The 19,234-nt window shown below is 46.8% G+C and overlaps 1 protein-coding gene across 1 annotated transcript in view; it reads right to left on the reverse strand.

Annotated features, from left to right (window-relative positions):
- Positions 1 to 19,234, reverse strand: part of PLXNA4 (plexin A4) — a 456,388-nt gene that overhangs the window by 61,289 nt on the left and 375,865 nt on the right. Inside the window, exons 12-16 of the mRNA XM_050892199.1 lie at positions 15,883 to 16,073; positions 10,154 to 10,305; positions 9,400 to 9,517; positions 3,825 to 3,961; positions 1,986 to 2,153 (exon numbers count right to left, since the gene is read on the reverse strand). Of these exons, the coding sequence (XP_050748156.1) occupies positions 1,986 to 2,153; positions 3,825 to 3,961; positions 9,400 to 9,517; positions 10,154 to 10,305; positions 15,883 to 16,073 (766 nt within the window). The remainder of the gene's footprint in view (positions 1 to 1,985; positions 2,154 to 3,824; positions 3,962 to 9,399; positions 9,518 to 10,153; positions 10,306 to 15,882; positions 16,074 to 19,234) is intronic.

Here is a 19,234-nt window from a genome sequence, read left to right on the forward strand (position 1 = left end):
AGAGGATGAAAGTGGACAGGTCTGGTTAAAATTAGGCACCTATTAATGCTCAAGTGGATGCTTTCTGATTTCAGAGACACTGAAGAGAGCAAAGGGTAGAGGTTGTACCTGGATGATGAGACAGGTAGAGTCCCAGTCATCCATCCTAGCAGCTACACACCCTACAAGTAAGCTGGCACCCACTAAACAAGCACCTCTTCTTAATTTCCTTTATGCTGGGAGGCAGGATGGGAGATCCAAGGCAGCAAGCAACAGGATGCAGAGTCTCTGCAACCCCGGGCTGGGCAAAGCTTTGCCAATACACCTGAAGCATCTCCTTGGCTGCTTCTTTGTCTCTCGCTGGCAGCTTCAGCAGAGAAACCAGCAAGCAAACGGGCTCTGAAGAACTTCTCCTCTCACCTCCCAGCCAGACCTGAGGCCAGGCGGAGGAAGGTCCCCGTGCTGCAACTTTCCTGGGGGTAATAGGGGAATTCACTCTCCTAGGCTGTCAATCTTGCACGTTTTAACTGGCACTGAACTCACTTCAATAAGGAAAGGAGTAAAGCGATTTCTCATTTCACTGATAACCTGAACTCTGACTGAAAATAAAACCCCCAAATGGAAAATCCAGACACTAAAGCTTCAAGCCCAACGTACAAAGATTCAATCCAGCTAAATCGGTAAATTCCCTCATGGTAATTAAAGGCACTAATTGATTTGTGAAAACATCTTCTGGATGGGAGCTGAACTGGGGGGATTTACAAGCCCTGCTCCTAATCCCCAGATACTCCAATCAGTCCGGTTTGACAGGGAAGCAGAGAGCTGCCGTGGATGAATGAGGGGAGACTAAGATTTCTTATTTTGTATCTTTTCAAGGAAATGCCAGTGCATTTAATGACCAATTTCTCTCTTCCCAAGGCCATTCCTGCAGGCTTCTAAGAGCATTTGGGTATCGCTTTGATGCCTTCCACAACCAGGGCAAATGTTCCTCTCAGACACCTTCATGTGAACCCTCTGAATTCACTGAAGCAGCATCAATAGGGTAAAGAGAAAAAGGGATGCCTAACGAGGAGGAAGGCTGTTTGATAGGGCAGGGACCAGGGATCCCTTTGTGTTTCATCTTGGGAGACAGCCCTGGGGCTTTCAGGCATGACAGCCAAACAAGAAATGCTTAGTCCTAAGCCAGCAAGTCCATGAAGGCTGTGGGAAAGGCAGGAATTGCTGCTTTCAAACCCAAGGGAGATTCACTTCTCTAAGCACAGTTATGACATTTATGCCTGGATTTAAGAGATCAGTGACTGGTCCTGCTGTCATGCCAAGCTGTGGACCCAGCCCAATGGGGTCTGAAACCCAGTCATGACCAGAAGCACTAGGAATTACAGCTTTTAGGGATACAACTGTGTAGTTTAACCAGCCCCAGTGGTCTGTAATATTACTCAGACAGGGAGCATCCTGGTGCTGGAGATAGATAGATAAACCCTGGGCTGCAGTAAAGAGGGAGAAAGCTTCATCACTAGGTTGGAGACTTGCTGCACCTACCTTTGTAATTAAAGCATGAAGTCTCCAAGGCAAGCTTCTGGTGAGAATTGGCAGCTGGATTTTGCTGCATTAAGCCAGGAAGCTTTGCTCTGCTAGTGAAGGCGGGGTGCAGGATCATTTAAGTTTGGACTACGTGGAGTTTGTTTGGAGAAAGGACCCTGTTCCTGCCCATCCCTCACTAGTCTCTGTGGAAATTTTGCCCCGGGTACACATGAGCACAGACACAGATTGCGCATCCAAGGTGTTACAAGGAATGCACAATGCCCCACTGGCCTTTTAGTCTTCCCAGGAGGCAAGTCCGCCAGACCTCATTGTCCTGGGCTCTGGGAAGCAGCTCTGTACAAATCAATTTCCTAGTGAACACAATGCTTGGAAAGCACTTTTCTGTATCAAGGACCAATATGAACACACCAGTGCTGCATTAGAAAACCATGGGTGGTGGTAGAGGGTGTCTGTGGGATGCTTACCTGAAGATGCTCCACTCAGGCTCGATCCTCAGGATGGTTGGATCCTCTACATATTCATACTGCAACTCCTGATGTATCTTGGCCTTGTCCACTCTCACGGACACCTTCACCTTCTCAAAGCCTTCATCTGAGGCAGTGGTGTTACAGACAATGTGTTTGGTGGATCTCCTGTGATCAGAAGCAAGTAAATATAAACCAGGTGCTACCAGCAGCAAAACAAATGGTGCCAAAAAGAGCCCAGCTACTTACTTTTATGTCCTGTGACCTTAACCTATGCACTGTGGAGTGGCGAAACGCACTGCTACAGGAATATGCTGTGAATAGTGTGGCACATTTATCTGAGGAAGTAACATTGCCTTTTCTCTAGTTTAAATAAAACCACAAGAGCCATCATTTCTCAGGTCTCAGAGTGAAAACTGAATCCCAAGGGAAGTCCAAAACAGACCTCTCTCCAGAAGTATTTCTGTGTGATTAAATACTTGATGGCCGTTTCCTTCCTGCCTGCAGACATATGCAGCAGCAGCTCATAAAAAGGGGTGTTTGCACCTCAGCTTTCCAGTCTGGGATAATAAAGTTTACTTTGCATTAGGACTGTAAGCCTTGTTTAAGTGCAGTTTGCAGAGTGCCTGGGACATTTGCATGGAAGGTGCTAATATAGTGGGAAGCATTTTATGATTATACTCAAAGAGGATTCTGCATAAACCTTTCCTTTTGGGCAGGGCTCAAAACCAGCTCCAGGTCTGAATTTTGCAGTGGCCCTTACCTTCCATAAAGAGCCAAAAATCCAGGCTCCAAACACCCTCAATCTCGCCAGTCCTGTGATTTGTGATGCAGCCTCATCTTATACCCCTAGAAAGGATAAAGCAGGGTGCATCCTTCCCTTGCAACACGGCACTCACCTTCACTGACTGCACCCTCCAGGTGCTCTCTAAATTCCCCTGAAAGACCACGCTCAATCACTCCTAAAACTCCCCAGTCTCTTCAGTAAGGATCTCCAAGTTCCCACTTGGCCTTTTAAATCACAAGCTGTGACTTCATCCTCCTGAATTATATATGCTGAATCACACCGCAGTCATGACAGGCAGCTAAACAGGATCCCCACAGCCAGGAGAGGGAAAGGCATTGCCCCAAGACAGTGGTCCCAGGTCTCCTGTGAATGAGCCCTTCCTCTGCCAAGGACAGGCTGGGAGAAATGTGCCAACTTTATCTTCAGCCTCCACCAACACTGGCAGCAAAATGTGTTGCGCTGGGTGGTTTTGAGCTGCGGGAGCCCCTGGGAACGGGATTCAGGCTCATTCTCACAGGGATCAGGGAACATTCGGCAGGTAACACTGACATTAAGCCTCTCTGAACGGCAATTGAACAGGAGCCAACCCAGAGCTAAAATGTTGCAAATCGTCCATTTCTTAGCACTACAGGACTATTCTGGGATAAAAGGGAGGTGGTTTAATACTTAGAATCGATGTTGTCAGATTTTCTTTGTCACCTCTGCTAAAGCAGGGACATGAAAATGAATCTTTTAAATGACATACTCCCAGAGCAAGTAGCAAAGCATAGGACCGTGGAGAATTGTAGTGAAATTTGACAAGGGGCCACGGAAAAAAGCACATCAAATACCAGTCAAAACAATGAAATAAATCCTATTCTCCCACCCCAAAACATGCACAGTAAGGTTGCACATGGTACAGAATGCAAAAGTCCCGTCGCTGAATAGACATGGCCACAGGCAAAAGAGGCACTTGAGGGACAGGGTGTCCGGGCTGCAGAAGAAGTCTCTTGACTATAATTGCTCACATCTTTCAGACTCAGGCATGTCCAGTAGGAAGGACTCATCTGTACCTGTAGAAGAGGCAGGGTTGTCGCCCAAAGGTCACGATGACATTGCTGCCTGCATTGAGGTTGTTCCCCGTAATTGTCACCTGGGTGCCGCCCGACACTGGTCCTCGCTTCGGCTTGAGATCAGAGAGTGTCAGAGTCTGTGAAGGCAAAGGGTCATGTTGAAAACACAGCAGAGGAGTATAGGTACTTTCCCTCTCTCATTTTAGGGACGGAGAGAGGTAAGCATCTCCAGGGGTTAATCACGTGTTAGCTGGACTTCAGAAGATGACCATATCTTTTGGCCAATAGAGGAGCCTAGGATGACACCAGTCCTAACATAGATACCCTGCCTGAATGCCAAGTTTGGTGGGATGAGTTCAGACCCAACCCCAGTCTGTTCTCCTCACCCCTGCAAAATCAGGCCTGCCCTTGTAACCGCTCAGAAACACTCTGCTTGCAAAGTCAGTTCCAGGCCTGGAGCAGCTGGAGCCATGATCTCCCATCTCCACTGCTTGTTCGACACAGCTCAGGTGTCTTTTTGCCATCATGCAACACCACCTCTGCAAGATAAACTGGGTCTTGAACTGGCTGATTGGATCTTAATGGGGACTCTCCACCTCCAAACTATGGAGCTCACAAGTGATGAAAATGATCGGGTCTTGAAAAGATTACTCTAAACCCTATTGATCTGAGAAGAGAACAGAACCTGCTGTATAGTCCCAGAGAGATGCCTAAAAATTCCCCCTGTGCTCACGGGCTTTTTCCCTGGGAAGGAGGAGAGCTGTGGTTCAGCAGAGCATCTGAGCTCGTGTCTTGCCTCTCCCACATGCCCACCGCATGACTCCAAATCTTTCTCTTTTTCTTATCAGACTTGGATGCTGAGACAGTCTAGTACTGCATGAGTGTCCTGCACCGCTACAGCATGGCAGTGCTCATGTTGAGATGTACTCTGAAATACTACAGCCACAAAAGGAGCACTGTCCATATGAACACCTTTTTCCTTTTTCTGCTGATTTTCCGAGCCTCTTTTCCAAACATAACATGGTGCTGTGTTAATATATCAAAAAAGGGCACAATTCCTTTAGAGGCCTCAAATCTCAAACCTCTTTTTCTTACCCTCCTGCTTTCCGTTCTTCCCAAAATGAAGATAAAATACTTGCACTCTGAAGGCACAGATCACCCTGTTACCACAATGCAGAGAGGAGACATCCATTTTCAGGGAGAAATTTGGAGTTACAGTTTATTCTTTCATTTGCATTTTAATAGAAAAACTTTCCATTCAGTCCCAAGTGAAAAGCTACTATATGCATTTAAATGAAGATTATTTTTTTCCCCTTTCTTTAAGAATGATGACACAAATGCTTGAAGCTCTCCTCAGCTCCTCTGAACGAGCAGGTACATCACGCAGTCACCTTATTGAGCTTTGGAGACCATTAATCCATGTTTATAAAACCACCTGACACACACCACAGCTCCCTCTTTAACACACACAGAGCCCTCTCTGTCCCTGTCCCCCTCCGGCTAATCATTTTGAAAAACAGCGGCAAGGTTTCCACTTTGCTTTTGTTCAAAATGCAGCTACCGCTTGGAGAAAGGGCTGAACATGAAAATCAGACATACAGCTCTGTAGAAAAATCTGTTGTCAGAGCTGGACACTTCTTGTGTTTAAACTTGACTGTTTCTGACATGATGTTTTGGAAACTGTTTTTATACTTTTCTGGGAATATCCTCTAACAGCTATTATTGGGATAAAAGAGGCAGGAAGAGTATGTAGATGCAAAAGATGCACTTCAGTATGTAGTGCTCCTCTATTTTTAGGGTACCACCTCAAGCTCTGATGACAACTCATCTTTAATCCCTTATTGATTGTCACCCCCACCAGCGCAAATTACTACTGACCGTGATGGCTGCTGCTGGGACGTGACCTCCCACCTGGGAGAAAATGGGTTAAGAACGGCCAACGTGGTGCACATAGCCTGCACAACAGCACTGCAATAGTATCTGCTTTACAAACCATAGAGGAACATTTGAGTTCAAGACCCAAAGCCCTTGTCCCACTCCTGGAAGGGTTTCCTGCCCTCTCCTCAGGGGTAGATAAACTAGCCATGCCCTTTTGAGGATCCTCGCAGACTAGAACCACATCAGCAACGCTCCTTGGCAAAGCGTTGCTGTGTCTGGTGCCGATCGTACAAAAGGGTTTGTGGCTAAGCTTTCAAAGTTGCAATAAACCATTAATTATTCACAGTGGCCTTCATAAATATTGCACAGCATGTTTGCAGTAAAACTCAGCCTCCAGACTATTTACCATTTCCTTGCTGGTGAAAGGTGATGGAAAATGCAAGGGGGTCTAGTGGATCTGTAATAGGCTGCAGCGGACAGTGACAATGAGGGAAAGAAGATAGGAAATCTTCTGTACTTTTCTAGGAGTTTGCCCACTTTCCTCTGCTCCCCAACCCTTTACTTTCCTCCAGTACCTCCTCCACACAGGCAGTCCACAGGGAAGCTGCCATCAGAGCTGTGTCTAAACCGACCTCATGGTGCATGTCAAGACCTTTGTTCCCACTTCATTCCTCCCGGGGACAAGGGCAGAGCAAGATGTGACTCACACACAGCTTGTGCACCTGGGTTTTCTTTCTATAGGTTCAACTGTAGCAGCAGGAGGGGAAAGATAGAAGGGAGACCTGTTGCAAATGCTCTCCTGGGACAAGGATTTTAGGAGCAGACCCAGAAGAGATGCAATCAGAGTAGCCCACATCACCTGCACTGAGCCATGTGTAATATTCTCATCCAAAGCTAGAATAAAGGCAAACTTGCTTCAGCATCTGAATTGAAAAATGAAGGGTAATTTTTTTTTTTATTATTAGAAGACCATGGCAATAATCATAGCAACAAAATTAATAACTTTAAAAAAATTATTTTTCATTTAGATCATCATAAATTTCATTTCAGCCTGCAACCAAATGCTTTGTTTCCCTTTTGGCTTATTGTACTCTCTAATGCAATTTGCATTTTTGATCACAGATGAGTTTAAAACAAACTAACAGCATTTTTAATTTAAAGGTTCTGATTAGAAATGTGGAGAACTGTTCTAGCATCTCGAAACTAAGCTACCTCTTTTTTAAAACACTGAAATTAAATACTCTGTTGAGTTCAAAATATCATCTCTTCCAGTTCTTGCAGGAGAGGGAAGCCTGAACCTATTGGCCGAATTTCACCCTGTTTTGCTTCAAACCTTTTGAAAAGCAATTTTCCAGAGGATTTACTATGCGTCAGAAAGCGACCTTTATCTCCCATGCGATGCCCTTCCTTAGTTTTCAAACATCTTCCTTCCCTTAAAGCTGCCACCCACCATTGCAGGATGCCAAGGCATGTTGTAATGCCTGCAATAACATCTCTACCATCCCAGCAGAAGTATCAGAGGAAGCCAAGCCACGCCAACAAACACAGCTCCCGCTATGAAAGCAATGGACATGGGAGAGGGCATATGATGGGCAGGCTGGAAAGCTCTGCATTTTTTTCTGTCTAACACAAAGGTATCGAGGTATTCAGCAGAGAAAACCCTGTTGACTTCAACTCATGCACGGCTGGGATAGCTGGCAGCCGGAAAGCCAGCAAGTGAAGGGAAAAGCTGTCACAGATGGACACGGATGATCAAAATCGGACAGTAATTCCAAGAGTAGCAAAGGTGGCACGCTGAAGTGTAATGTCCTGGAAAGAGCCCTTCTGTCTGCCTAGTGGGGGCTATCTCTCAAGGTGTTTTTCTGCCCCCACCACCGTAGCACCTGAGTGACATCAGAAAATACAGAGAACAGAGAAATTTCTGTAGCTCAAGGGGGAGATCTAAGATATTTGCACTCATTGCCAGTTCCCTTCACCATAAAATAATGCTTGGGCATGTGAATAATTTCAGAAAAGACCCATTCCCTTGAAGGAGTTGAGAGCTTTTGATGGGAACAAAGAGACCCTCTCATCTCAAACCTGCACAGATCTGCACAGATCAAGGCCAGGCAATGCTTGCATGTCCCCAGCAAGGGGTCTTAGAGCAATAAGCAGGTCTCTTGGCCAAGGAACATCGTCACAGAGGAGCAGAAAACCAAGTCGAGTATACACCATGCGTTGGGCTCTGCTCCCCTCTTCCATGAGGCTTTCACCACAGCAAAGCAACAATCTCAGGCTGAACTTGCACCCGTAGTAGTGCAGAATCAGGTCCAGAGCCTATCTGACTGCTTTGCAAGCTGATGTCCCAGACTGATGATGTAGCAAGCCAATTTGCCAGCCTCAGCAGTCCCTCTAAAAAGAGGAGTGTGGCTGCTCTCTGATTGCCATCAGCACATATTGAGTGGAAGTTGTCATGTGATCCCACTGCTCACCACGCCTAGGGACTTTTGACTCCATCTCCAAATTCCTCATGGCTAAGTCCTCTTTCCAAACCACCCACTCTTAAAAGCTAACTGAAGTTCAAGGTTGTTGTTATCTATCGTTTCACCATGAAGCATCTAAAACAGTTCCTACTTGCACTGAGCCCCAGCCATACTCTACAGCTCACCTGCAGCCTGGCTGGTGAACTGGTCCCTCCTGATCTACTGCTGGGGTGCAGCACTGCTTCTCCTGGACACCCAGAAACACCACCTAACGCAAACACTTCTTGAATGCTACATCCTGCAGAAACACCTGCCACTGCTATGGTGACTGCCTGTGGCCAATTAAATGGGAATTTTTATCCTTGCTAGCAGAAGGCCATGGGCTTTGCACTGACCCAACACCGCAGGGTCTCAGGACGTCTCTGGGCTTGCTGTGCCCTGAGATGGGTGTCCCTGTGACCACAAGAGTCCCTTGGCCAACAGGCTCGTGCCCAACCTGCCTGAGCTCAGCGCTGGGGACACCCTGCATGGCCAAGGGCTGCCGCCCCGGGCAGCCACTGCCCAGCAAACACCAGCCCTTTGTGTGCCTGGGCTGGGCGCTGGGCAGCTCTGCCACTGGCGCTGGGGACCAGGGAGAAGGGAGGAGGTGATGGGGAGAGGGGGGATAAAGACACTTCTGGGGACACCCAAGAGTGAGGAGGAAGAAACCCCACCATGAACATCACACTCCTCCTGCTGAAGACCTCAGGGTGGTAATGACTGGTGGCAAGCCCCATGTTTCTCCTGGAGGACACTGGTGCCTTCAGCTGTGGGGCCTGAAGGGATGCTGGTAGGTTGAGCACCAGACCAGGGAAAAGTAAGATATTAGGGAAGATTTTTTCCTTTTTCTTTTTTTTTTCCTCTTTCTTTTTTCTTTCCTCCTTCTTTTTTCTTTCCTGTATAGTATTTTTAACTATTAATGAGGATTTTCTGTACTAATTTGGACCATGGCTGTATGTAACTGTAACTGGACTAATAATTTGGACTATTATTAGATTGTTAAAACATTAATTAGGCAAGCTATTTTTGCTCATGACAAGATTTTGAAAGGAAATGGAAGGAACAACTTGGTGCATACAGAACGGCAGTGAAGAGCTCAGAGGCTGAATATGGTCAAGGAAAATGGATAGATGCAGCAAAGGGGACCAGGGCCCAAGGACCCTCAGGGCTAAGGAGAACTTCTCGCAGGAGCTTACCATAAAGTAGTAAAGCTGTGAAGACCTGGCCATGAACTCTGGTTTGCACTCAGCCACGCAGATTTCCACGAATCCGGCATGCTGGCTGGGCTTGGCCTCCCCCATCTCACATACAATCCTGTGGAGAAGAACGAGAAGCAAGGTTTGAGGGATGGTTTCGTGGTCTGGGTAAGATGGAATTGGAGCAAACAGCCCACACTGCTGGGGAAAGGACTGTAGACTTAACCCATCTTCTTCTTTCCAATCCAGGATGCAAATAGTGGACTAAGTTTTTCTTTAAAGAGTGGTGGCTTTTGGCTGTTGGCACTTGGTGGGACAAATACTTAGCTGGTGTAAATCAGCATAGCTTCACTTAAATATACAGACAAATGCTGGGCTGAGGTCTGACCCCAGGGGTCCTTCTATCCTCTAGCCTTGCATTGTGGACAGCTTTGCAACTGTAAGGCTTAATGATCACTCCTGCACGTGTTAAGCTCCTTCTTGGGACTGCTGCACCCCAAACTGGAATTGAACACCCTTGTGGTGGCTGTTATGTGAAAAGCAGAGGATAACTTCAGGGCATATGCCATGAGGACTATTGAAATATCCAATCCAAATAAAGGGATTATTAGCTCCTGAGCTGTAAGCGAGGAATGGCATCTTCCATTCCTCACTTCCAAGGTTGGTTGGAATGGATTCCTTAGAAGAGCCTACAGGTAGCAATGACTGTTACTAGGTGTGCTGTGGCCCACTGTCTGCCACACATCCAACTTACTGCTCTGCTGGGATGTACCCTTCCACCAGCGGTTTGCACTCCACTCCAGCCACTTTGACGTGAGACGCAATATCTCTGAACTCCAGCCCCAGATTCTCCCCACGGATGGTCACTTTGGTCCCTCCTTCACGAGGGCCCGTCACTGGATTGATCTGGAGAAATAAGGCAAGAAAAAGGAGAATAATCAAACCACCTATGTAAAGACATCAGCATCCTCTCAGGTGAAAGAAGAGGCAATATCAGGTCTCTTTTTGACCACTAGACACACTCATAATTATGAATGCTGAACAATTGAGGGAACAAGCCTACTCCAGATACATCACTTGGTCCAGGTCCCCTGCAAATATATATGACACATGCCCCAACCTCAGAGTACACAAAATTCTGCCCCAGATCTCATTTACTCTCTTTTAACTACTTGCAAAACATTCAGAGATGAGTAGGAGATGATTTCTAGGTAGGAGCAGGGATTTCTGGTGGTGCAGCTGAGCTCTGCACTTTATAGACATGAGCCATGGAAAGGCAGGAGAGGGGCGCGGTGTAAAGAAATGGGAGAAAGAACAAGAAAAGGACACAAATGGCTTCAGCCAGTCACTTAAAATCCTAAATTCCCGGCCCAGAGCACATGGAGTTTTTGATCTGTTCTGGAGGTAGGTATTGGTCAGCTGAAAATGTCCACCTGAAAAATACAGCCGAGACACAACAGAAACAGCGTGTCAGATTAGGTACAGAGTAGGTAGACGGTGACTGAGACAGCAGCAGCACTTGCTGTATGCCAACACGTATTTCTGAAAGAGCTCCAGCTGCCCTCATGGGAGAGCTGGGGCCAGGGGAAGGGCAGGCATAGGAGCATGGGCAGCTTATTTGTGGGGTGGGAAGCCCCTGAGCCCCAGCATGAGATGAGTAGCTATCCCAGCCATCCTGGTGGCTGGTGGCATGATGTTTGCATCCCAGTCTGGACCTTCACCAGACCCTAGCAGGGGTAGGATCGCTGTGCAGCAGTGGCTGTGTTGCGCAGCAGAGCCAAAGCACCACCCAAACTCCAAAGCTCACCTCTCCCTCCCGTTGCAGAGCCTCACCCTACGCCCAGAGCTGTCTGTCTCTGTGCAATATTTCTGGCCCATGCAAAGGAGGTGTGTACGTGGCAAAGCATTCTGCCTAACATCCATTACCCTTGTTCAGAGCTAGGTGGAAATTAGCATTGGAGTTGTCTCCTCAACATTGAAACAACACAGAAATCGTGGGGCTGGCCTTTAATTGTCTCAGTTCTGCCCTTCCAATTATTCACCGTGCCCAAATGCTTTGCCGTGCAACTGGCTAGTTGAAAGGGACTTCAAACGTTGCTTTCAAAGGGTATTCCCTGCTGCCCATTCAGGATGCCATGGCTGCCATCTGCCAGCATTGGCAAGGCTTTCTCTGCAGTGAGGAAGGGGGAATTCCCTGTCTGAGGTCCGTACCTGCCGGCCGATGGCTCTGCCAACTGGGATTCTAGGGCTGGCAGCTAGACCCTTGCGTAGCAGTCGGACTGGCAGGGAAAGTCGACGCACTGGCACCAGCAGGGCTGTTCTTGACCACTTCCCAGCACTGAGTCTGGCACCAGGGTTAGCCTAATTTCCACCCAGAGGCCAATTTTTAGAAGGTCCATCTTTAATAAAAGGAGAGAGACCCTGGCATCTTTAGGGGATATTTTATTTTGGGTTATTTTATTTTAGGATATTTAATTTTAGGTGCCGTGAACCACCTCCTGAATGAGTGTGTCTTTGCTCTGACTATGCAGGGAACCACCAGAGGTTAACAAATTAATAGCACAGATGATCACAGACAAGCGCTTGGACCTGTAGGGTTGTGTAGCGTAGACACAACCTCTGCAGCACAAGATCCCTGCAGCAGCCCGGTCTCAGGTCCAAAAAACAGACAAATACCACTTGAGCCAACAAAATCAAAACCATGGCAGGCTTATTCCTACTCCAAAAGTCAACAAGATACTTAAGTCCTAAAAAGAAAATAGCACAACATTCATAAATCTGACAGGTGAAATGACTGTCTGGGTTGGCTGTAGATTTGACCTTTGGATGGTCTGTGGTGATGAGATTGATAGACAAGTAGAAAATGGATAAAAAGAAAAAGAATGAGAGAGGCATTTGTGATTCTTTTCCAGGAAATGAGGAAAGTATCTTAAAAAATGAAAATGAAAATGAAATTTCTGTTCCAGGAGAAACTGATTGTCTCAGCTGGGGACTCAACATTAAAAACTTGAACTATTTTCCAAAAATGGCAATTCCAAAATATTTTTATTCTGAATCATTCATAAATATCTATTCAAGCAAAGTTTTCTGTTTGAAATACCTGTTTTGCTGACATCAGTTAATCCTCTCCTGATAAAACACTATATGAATGATGCTGGAAGGCTAGAATATATCACTATACCAAATGCAATCTAATATGTACTCAAAATGAAAAAAGAAAGATAAACTAAAATTCCCATATTTTATTTTATTTCCGTATGTATTAGACACACTTTGTAAGAGAATTGAGCTCCCCGTGGAATATTTTGGTTCTGTTTTGTGGTATTAAACTTGCCATCAAATGGTTTTTACTTGTTCTAGTAAGGTAGGTGTGTAGTAAGCCAGGTCTGTGGCTAATTAGGGCTCACCTATGCTTGAAAGAGCTTGCTAGCATAAGCAGTACATCTCATAGCAGGTCAAAAGAGGACTTTTTTTCTCATGTAACTAATGTCATTACCCTGAATAAAAGAAGGTATAGTGGTGAAAAGGAACATCTTGCTAGAAAAGTCCTTTTCTTTAGAACTAGGGGTAAGTTTGAGACGAAAGTTTCACTGCAGAAGTCACAAAAAACTCAGTGGAAACATTATCATCCTCCTTCCAGCTCTGTCTAAAGCACGAGATTTTTAAAAATTCTTGCTATGACTCAAAAAGCATCAACAGGAAACGTCCTGGTGTGAAAACAGCGCAGCACCTCTCAACCCCTCCCTGTGCGATTTTTAATTTGTAAAGGCCAGCTTCAAAACCCACTTATTTCCTTAAAACAGGAGGGCCTGGGATTCTCCCAGGAGCATGTGGGTGATTTTTTAACCCCCACTCCTCACACTCCCACAGATACGTACAAGAAGAAGGTGTTACCATGCTGCTTTCACAGCGAAAAGAGAAGGAGCCTGTTTCTATCACAGGTGCAAAAATGTGGAACGAGACCTGTCAATTTTGGAAAGGAAAATACAGGCAGGGAAACAAAAGCTGCCAGGAAGCCTCAGCTTTCTCTTGAAGACCCAGAGCTGCGACACTGCATCGCAATTTACGCCCTCCGCTCATATCAGTCTAATGCTTGTCACTCTTACAGGAGGTTTTGTGGCTCAGCGAGTCTGTAAGTCCTTTAATTTCACTGAGTGGTAATGTAAATGCAACAGCTAGTAAATAAGTACAGGTTATGGGAAGCTCTGTGCTGGGTGCATATGTGTGCCTGTGCAAGTGTGAGTACACGTGTTTTTTCTCCTCCTTTGCCTGCACAGATACTGCCCTGGCTCCTCGCCAGAATATGCATGCTCTTACCAACCGCTCCAGACCTACCATTAGCTGCAATGTATATCCAGTCACTTGAGATTACTTCCATGCTAATGGCTCAGAAAAAGACTTTCCAAGAGCCACTTATGATTGCACCAGACAGTTGGAATATTTCATGAACGAATATTGCAAAGATCTGTTTGAGCTTTGGGAGCTGTTGGAGGAAATGCCAGCAGAATTAGAAGTAAGTCCCTTCTGGAGCTGTAGGGTGGAGAGTGAGTGCTTTGCACTTCATAAAGAGACTGTAGACGCAGGGTTGGGGTCAAAGTATGACAGAGAAATGTGGATGGACCTTCAGAACATCATACTACCACATGGTCAGATCCTTCTGCTGTAGTTGGTCATCCATCACTTTCCCAATACCAAATGCTATGAATCTGTGCAAAATTTCTGAATCTTTCCCATGGTTTGAGAATCCGAAAAGATTCAAAAAAGATTTCATCCAGCCCCCTATAATTTTCAAGGCCTCAAAGCTGAACTTTCAGATGTAGCTGCTCTTTCTGGCTGTCTCTGGGTTTGGTTTCACAGCTTCAGGTGGTTCAGGTGGGCTCAAAATTACGAGCCCCAGATAAATTCAAGTGCAGTGGAGGCCTCCACCTTGGAAACATCAGGATGAGCCTGGCACTCCAGTAGTCCAGCTGAGTCAGTACTTTAGGGCCTGATGGATGGCAGGAAGATAGATTGAAACAGAGTAAGAGGGGCTCCTTTCAATGGCATCTGGGAAAACCAGAGTCTATCCAGCCTTTGCTTTCACAAAACCTTCACACATGGACATTGGTTTAGGGCTTGTCCATAGCACCCACATTTTTTGATTCTTAACTGAATACAACTGAAAAAGCCTTTCTTGCTTTCTAGGAAAATAATCCACCTAATGTTTCATATTAAACTGCAACCATGGAAGCTGGATTTTCCTCCTTTGCATTTCCCTTTCTCTTCCCTGTCTCACTTTCCTCTTTACTTTTCTTATTTGCAGAATAAGGCCCTAGCCACCCTGAAAGGGTACTCATGTTAACAAAGGCATGGTGACTGAGAAATGCTTAAGGCAGGAGGCAGTTGGTAAGGATGTAGCCCTCATCATCAAGGCTCAGATCTGTTATGCTGCCTGCCCTGTGACCCTGAAAATGGTGCCCATCGTTACGGCAAAGGCGTCCTAAGACAGCAGAAAAAAATCGCTTTAGACTGGAGGCGTGATTTCCCTCCCTTGCCTTCTTTCCCTTTCTCTGCTCCCTCTCTCTATGGTTTTCCTATTCTCTTATCTCCCTTTTGTACCTTTGCCCCAGCTCTTCCTTTGGCCCAGTCAAACACATTCAATAGGAAACCTTCTAAAGAAGACCATTATGTTGCAGATCCTTCCCCCCAGCCTTGCCCTCATTCTCTCTTTATCACTTAATAGGACAGTTCCAAGCTTCATTTAGTCCAGGCTTCATCCTGCCTCCTCCTTGAGCCTTCAAAGGGAGAAAGCTGACAACAGTACAGGGCTTTGTTTGCTCTGTGGGGACTTCCTTCATGATGCAAAGTCAGCCAGGCAAACAGAAGAGCCTTACTCCGCTGGAGTCAGTGGAGTCTTGTTTTTTTTCTGGACATTGACTTTGTCCATGTCATGCTGCCGGGAAGCATGAAGTACAACCTGCCCTCTTCCTTGACCTTCTGTCAGCAAAGCTTAAAACACTGTGGGGTCACTCAACATCTCCTTCTCAGCCAGGCTGGCCAGAGAGGCTGTTTCAAGAGACAGTTGGGCTCATTTGATTACCCTCACACCATCCATTTGAGATGCCCCAGAGCATCTTGTCTCACCTTCAGCTGCTCCTAAAGGCTTCATGTCACATCTGCCAGCTCTGTGTGGGCAGGTCGGATGCTCCAGCGTTCCTCAGATTGTACTAGCAGACTGTGTTTGTGCAACTGATTCACGTCCACATTGACTATGGTGGGAACTCTGACCCCCTGCTTACCCCTACGTTGTAGACACCTGAAGTTGCGTGCCTACCTTTGAAGGTCACCATGGCCTCCCATCCCCAAGGTTGCCTGGGGCTTTGCCTGACCCACCAGAACTCAGCCCTGACCTTCCCCTCACCAACCCAAAGACAAATCAGGAAAATAAACCAAGGAAAGGGTATGAGAGAGAATACCCCAGCTTCTTGCAGATCCATGACTTACATCCATGATCTTGGGGTTGGTGCATTTGCCCTTGGTGCTGGACAACTCCAGCCACTGGCTGTCTTGGGCTGGGCAGTGCTGCTTCAGCGTGCACTGGTTCTGCCCCTCGCACCAGCCACACTCGAAGTCCGGGTCGGCTTTCAGGCAGAGTCCGCAGCTGTCCCGCATGGCCCCACACTTGTACAGGTGAACTGCAGGGACAGGAAAACAGAGAAGGACCTGAGAGCTGCAGACAGCATGGGAGAGTGGTGGGATGTCAGAGGGCAGAATGAGGAGCGAGAGAGGGGAAAGCGTTCTGGGCTGCTCGTCCCAGAAGCAGGATGGGACCTCTCCAAGGGCGGGGTAAATAAAGGAGGAAAAATGTTTACATCCTTCTTGAAATAAACTGCACTTGACAGAGTTCATCCCCCTTGCAAGATATTTTGGGAAGCTGAGAGCAGAAGGAAGGATGCTGTCCTCAGTAGGGTGATGGGCTGCAAGCAGGAGATTGCAGGGGAAAGGTGCTTGGGCAGTGACTTGGTCTCAGTCCCTTCCTTTTTCAGAGACTGCCTGAATGTGCCACCTATAACCAGTCTCAGCCTCAGCTCTTCATCCTAAAATTATTTTCTAGACTCGGTCCACCCACAACTTAAACTTGGGGATTTGCCTGGTGTGAAACTACCCAGAACTGGGTGCTAAGGTAATGTCACTTAGGTTTCCCCCTCAACAGAAATCCTAAGAGATAATAGTAAATCCACAATGGTTCACTATGAGGCTGAATCCAGGGATTCACAATTGGCCTTTCCTTCTTCTTCTGCTGCAGAAATTCAGTCTGCTTTACACTTTGAAGTACTAAGTTGATCCTCCTCTAATACAGACAGCAATGATTAATGCTTAGCTCCATCTTGGGCTGCTAAGTGATTATAAGCAGTCAAAGCTTTTTCCAAATACAGACTAAAAACATTGCAGTCCTCCTATGAAATAAGATAGTGTTATTTATCCTTATTTTACTGATATGTAAACTGAGGCCTGGGTTGCACAGAGGGCTGATAGTAAAAGTCTCCTCCCTGAAGATGAAGATGGCAGAATCGAGGACTTCAAACTTGCTTTTTTTCTGTATTTGTGGGCATGTTGGTGGATTTCTTTATAAGATGGGGGATTTTCCCTTTGTGCTTCTGTTTTGCTGTGTCAGTAGGTGACTAAAGTCTTGTCTGTGGTTATTACTATGCACAATCCCAAAGCTCAAAGGCTTTGGATATGTGTGCTGAAAAGCTCTGTCTGTCTCTTCATACCGGCACCCCAGAAGTCAGCAAGTATTAACCCGTGCAAGGAAAAGCTCAGAAACTTTTTATTTCTCCAGGTTGGGTGCAAGAAAAGTTTGCAAAACAGCTGTCAATCACAGTGTGCTACAGGCCTCCTGGGATACAGCCCTTTCCTTAATTTTCTGTTAGATTTTCTCAAATTTGCTGAGTTGCTCTGCTTGCAATGCTATCAGTATCTCTGCAGGCACTTCAGTAGGCTTGGTTTAGTTTAGTCTTTCAGCCTACCAACCCAGCCCATCTGATGCTGGCTATGAAAGTAGTGACATCTTGGTTGCTTGAAGGCAGTATACCCCAGTGCAACTGCACTTAGAAAGGCATTGGGTCTAATCCTGCCTCTGCCTCTCCCTCTCAGTTTTCCAGAGAAGAAGGTCTGCTTGTTTGCAGCACTGTCCAAAGCCCCGACAGAGTTTTGTGTTTGCTTGTAGCCACTACATTTATGCTAGTAAATAAAGCTCTCTGTGTCCTCGAGAGCATGTGGTATGCCTCCGTGTGGTATATCCATGTGCACATGCCTAAGCTCTCCTTCTGACCCAAAGCATGATGGTATCATCCAAACTACTCATTTGGGATAGCCACCAGCCAGTGTCACTTCCCAGATTTTTCCTAGTCACTACTTATAACCTTTTGGGTTTGAACAATCCAAGAACTTGTAAGGGACTGCGCTGAAGACTGAGCACCACAGATATTTCTTGAGTTCGCCCCCTGATCTGGTTTACGTTACCAGCACAGACATGCCTGAAGACACAATCATCATGAGATATTGATTTTACTCCTACATCACCTAGGGCGGCTCAGTACTGCCCAAAAAAGCATTCGCATACTTGATGTGGACCATGTTGCATCAGGAACGCTCAGGCTATAATGGCAGCAGAAAACTAAGCAGGACTGGGGCAAGTGCCCAAACCCTGACCTCCAACCCACGCTGTTAAAGGCTAGCACAGTCCCTGGCACTGTTTGGGCCCATGAAAATTAGCACTGTCCTGGCAATGCCTTGGCACAACTTGGAGAGCAGGAGAGAGGGCAGACAGCTTCAGCATGGAGAGAGACACAGGCTGTGCCACACTGGATGCTGGATGCTAGGCAAGGGTCTCCAGCCTGTTGTGTTTACTGAGTGGATTTAACCTTCAAGAGCCACAGTTTTGGGGAGGACAGTGCAGAACCTTTTGCTTTCAGACTGGCTATTCGAACCCACTGGCTATTCGAGCCAGCAGAGAAAGACATCACAGAGGTGGGTGCAGGGGGAGAAGGACAGGAAGGGATCATGCCGTGGGGAGAAGAGTTGCCTTCTGTATCGCTCTCCAGCTTCAATGTGGTGTTGGTGGAAACCTCACCCATCACCCCTCAGCACGAGGATGGGTGTGAAATGGTGTGAGAGGAGCATGGGAGCACCTGATGGGGAGAGATGGAGTGGGAGAAGATGAAGAAAGTGTCCAAGAAAAGAGAAGGTAAAGCGAGGGAGGGAGAAACTTCTGAGAGGTGGTGATGTGAGAAGGAGAGAGTCTGCAGGTCTGAGCTGTAAATGCAGAGCAGCCGAGAAGAGAGGTTGCCTGAGGGAAAGGCCTCAGGGTGGCTGAGGGTAATGAACAAGAAGGAAGAAGATGTGAATGGACTGTCCATCTCCAGCACAAATGCCTGCCTCAGGCTTGTGGCTGGACACGCAATATCCCTCTGTGAGGGGCACATCAATCCTGTGCCATCGGTGGTAGTTAAACGGAGCCAGGCTCTGGGCAGGAGATGGTTTTCTGTCCTTTGCCATTATCATTTTATTTTGTTCAGACTTTTCCCACGGCGAGCTGCAGCCTTTCTCCTCCCCCTCTCCCTTCCCTTGTTCATTACCACACTGCCTCTGAGCAGAGAGCGCCCGATCTCCTGGCATGTTAACTTGAAGAGCATCACTGCGGACAAAATGAAGAGAGGGAGAAAGCTGGAGAAGGAGGGGCATAAAAACAAGACACAAAAATGTGGGGAGAAGCGGGCAGCAAAGAGGATGAAGGAAGAGGGAAAGCAACACAAGTGGGAGGGAGAGTCATATTTCTCTGGTGCAAAGAGAG

Source organism: Gymnogyps californianus, chromosome 1 (assembly GCF_018139145.2).
Source record: "Gymnogyps californianus isolate 813 chromosome 1, ASM1813914v2, whole genome shotgun sequence".
In the NCBI taxonomy this organism is placed as follows: Eukaryota; Metazoa; Chordata; class Aves; order Accipitriformes; family Cathartidae; genus Gymnogyps; species Gymnogyps californianus.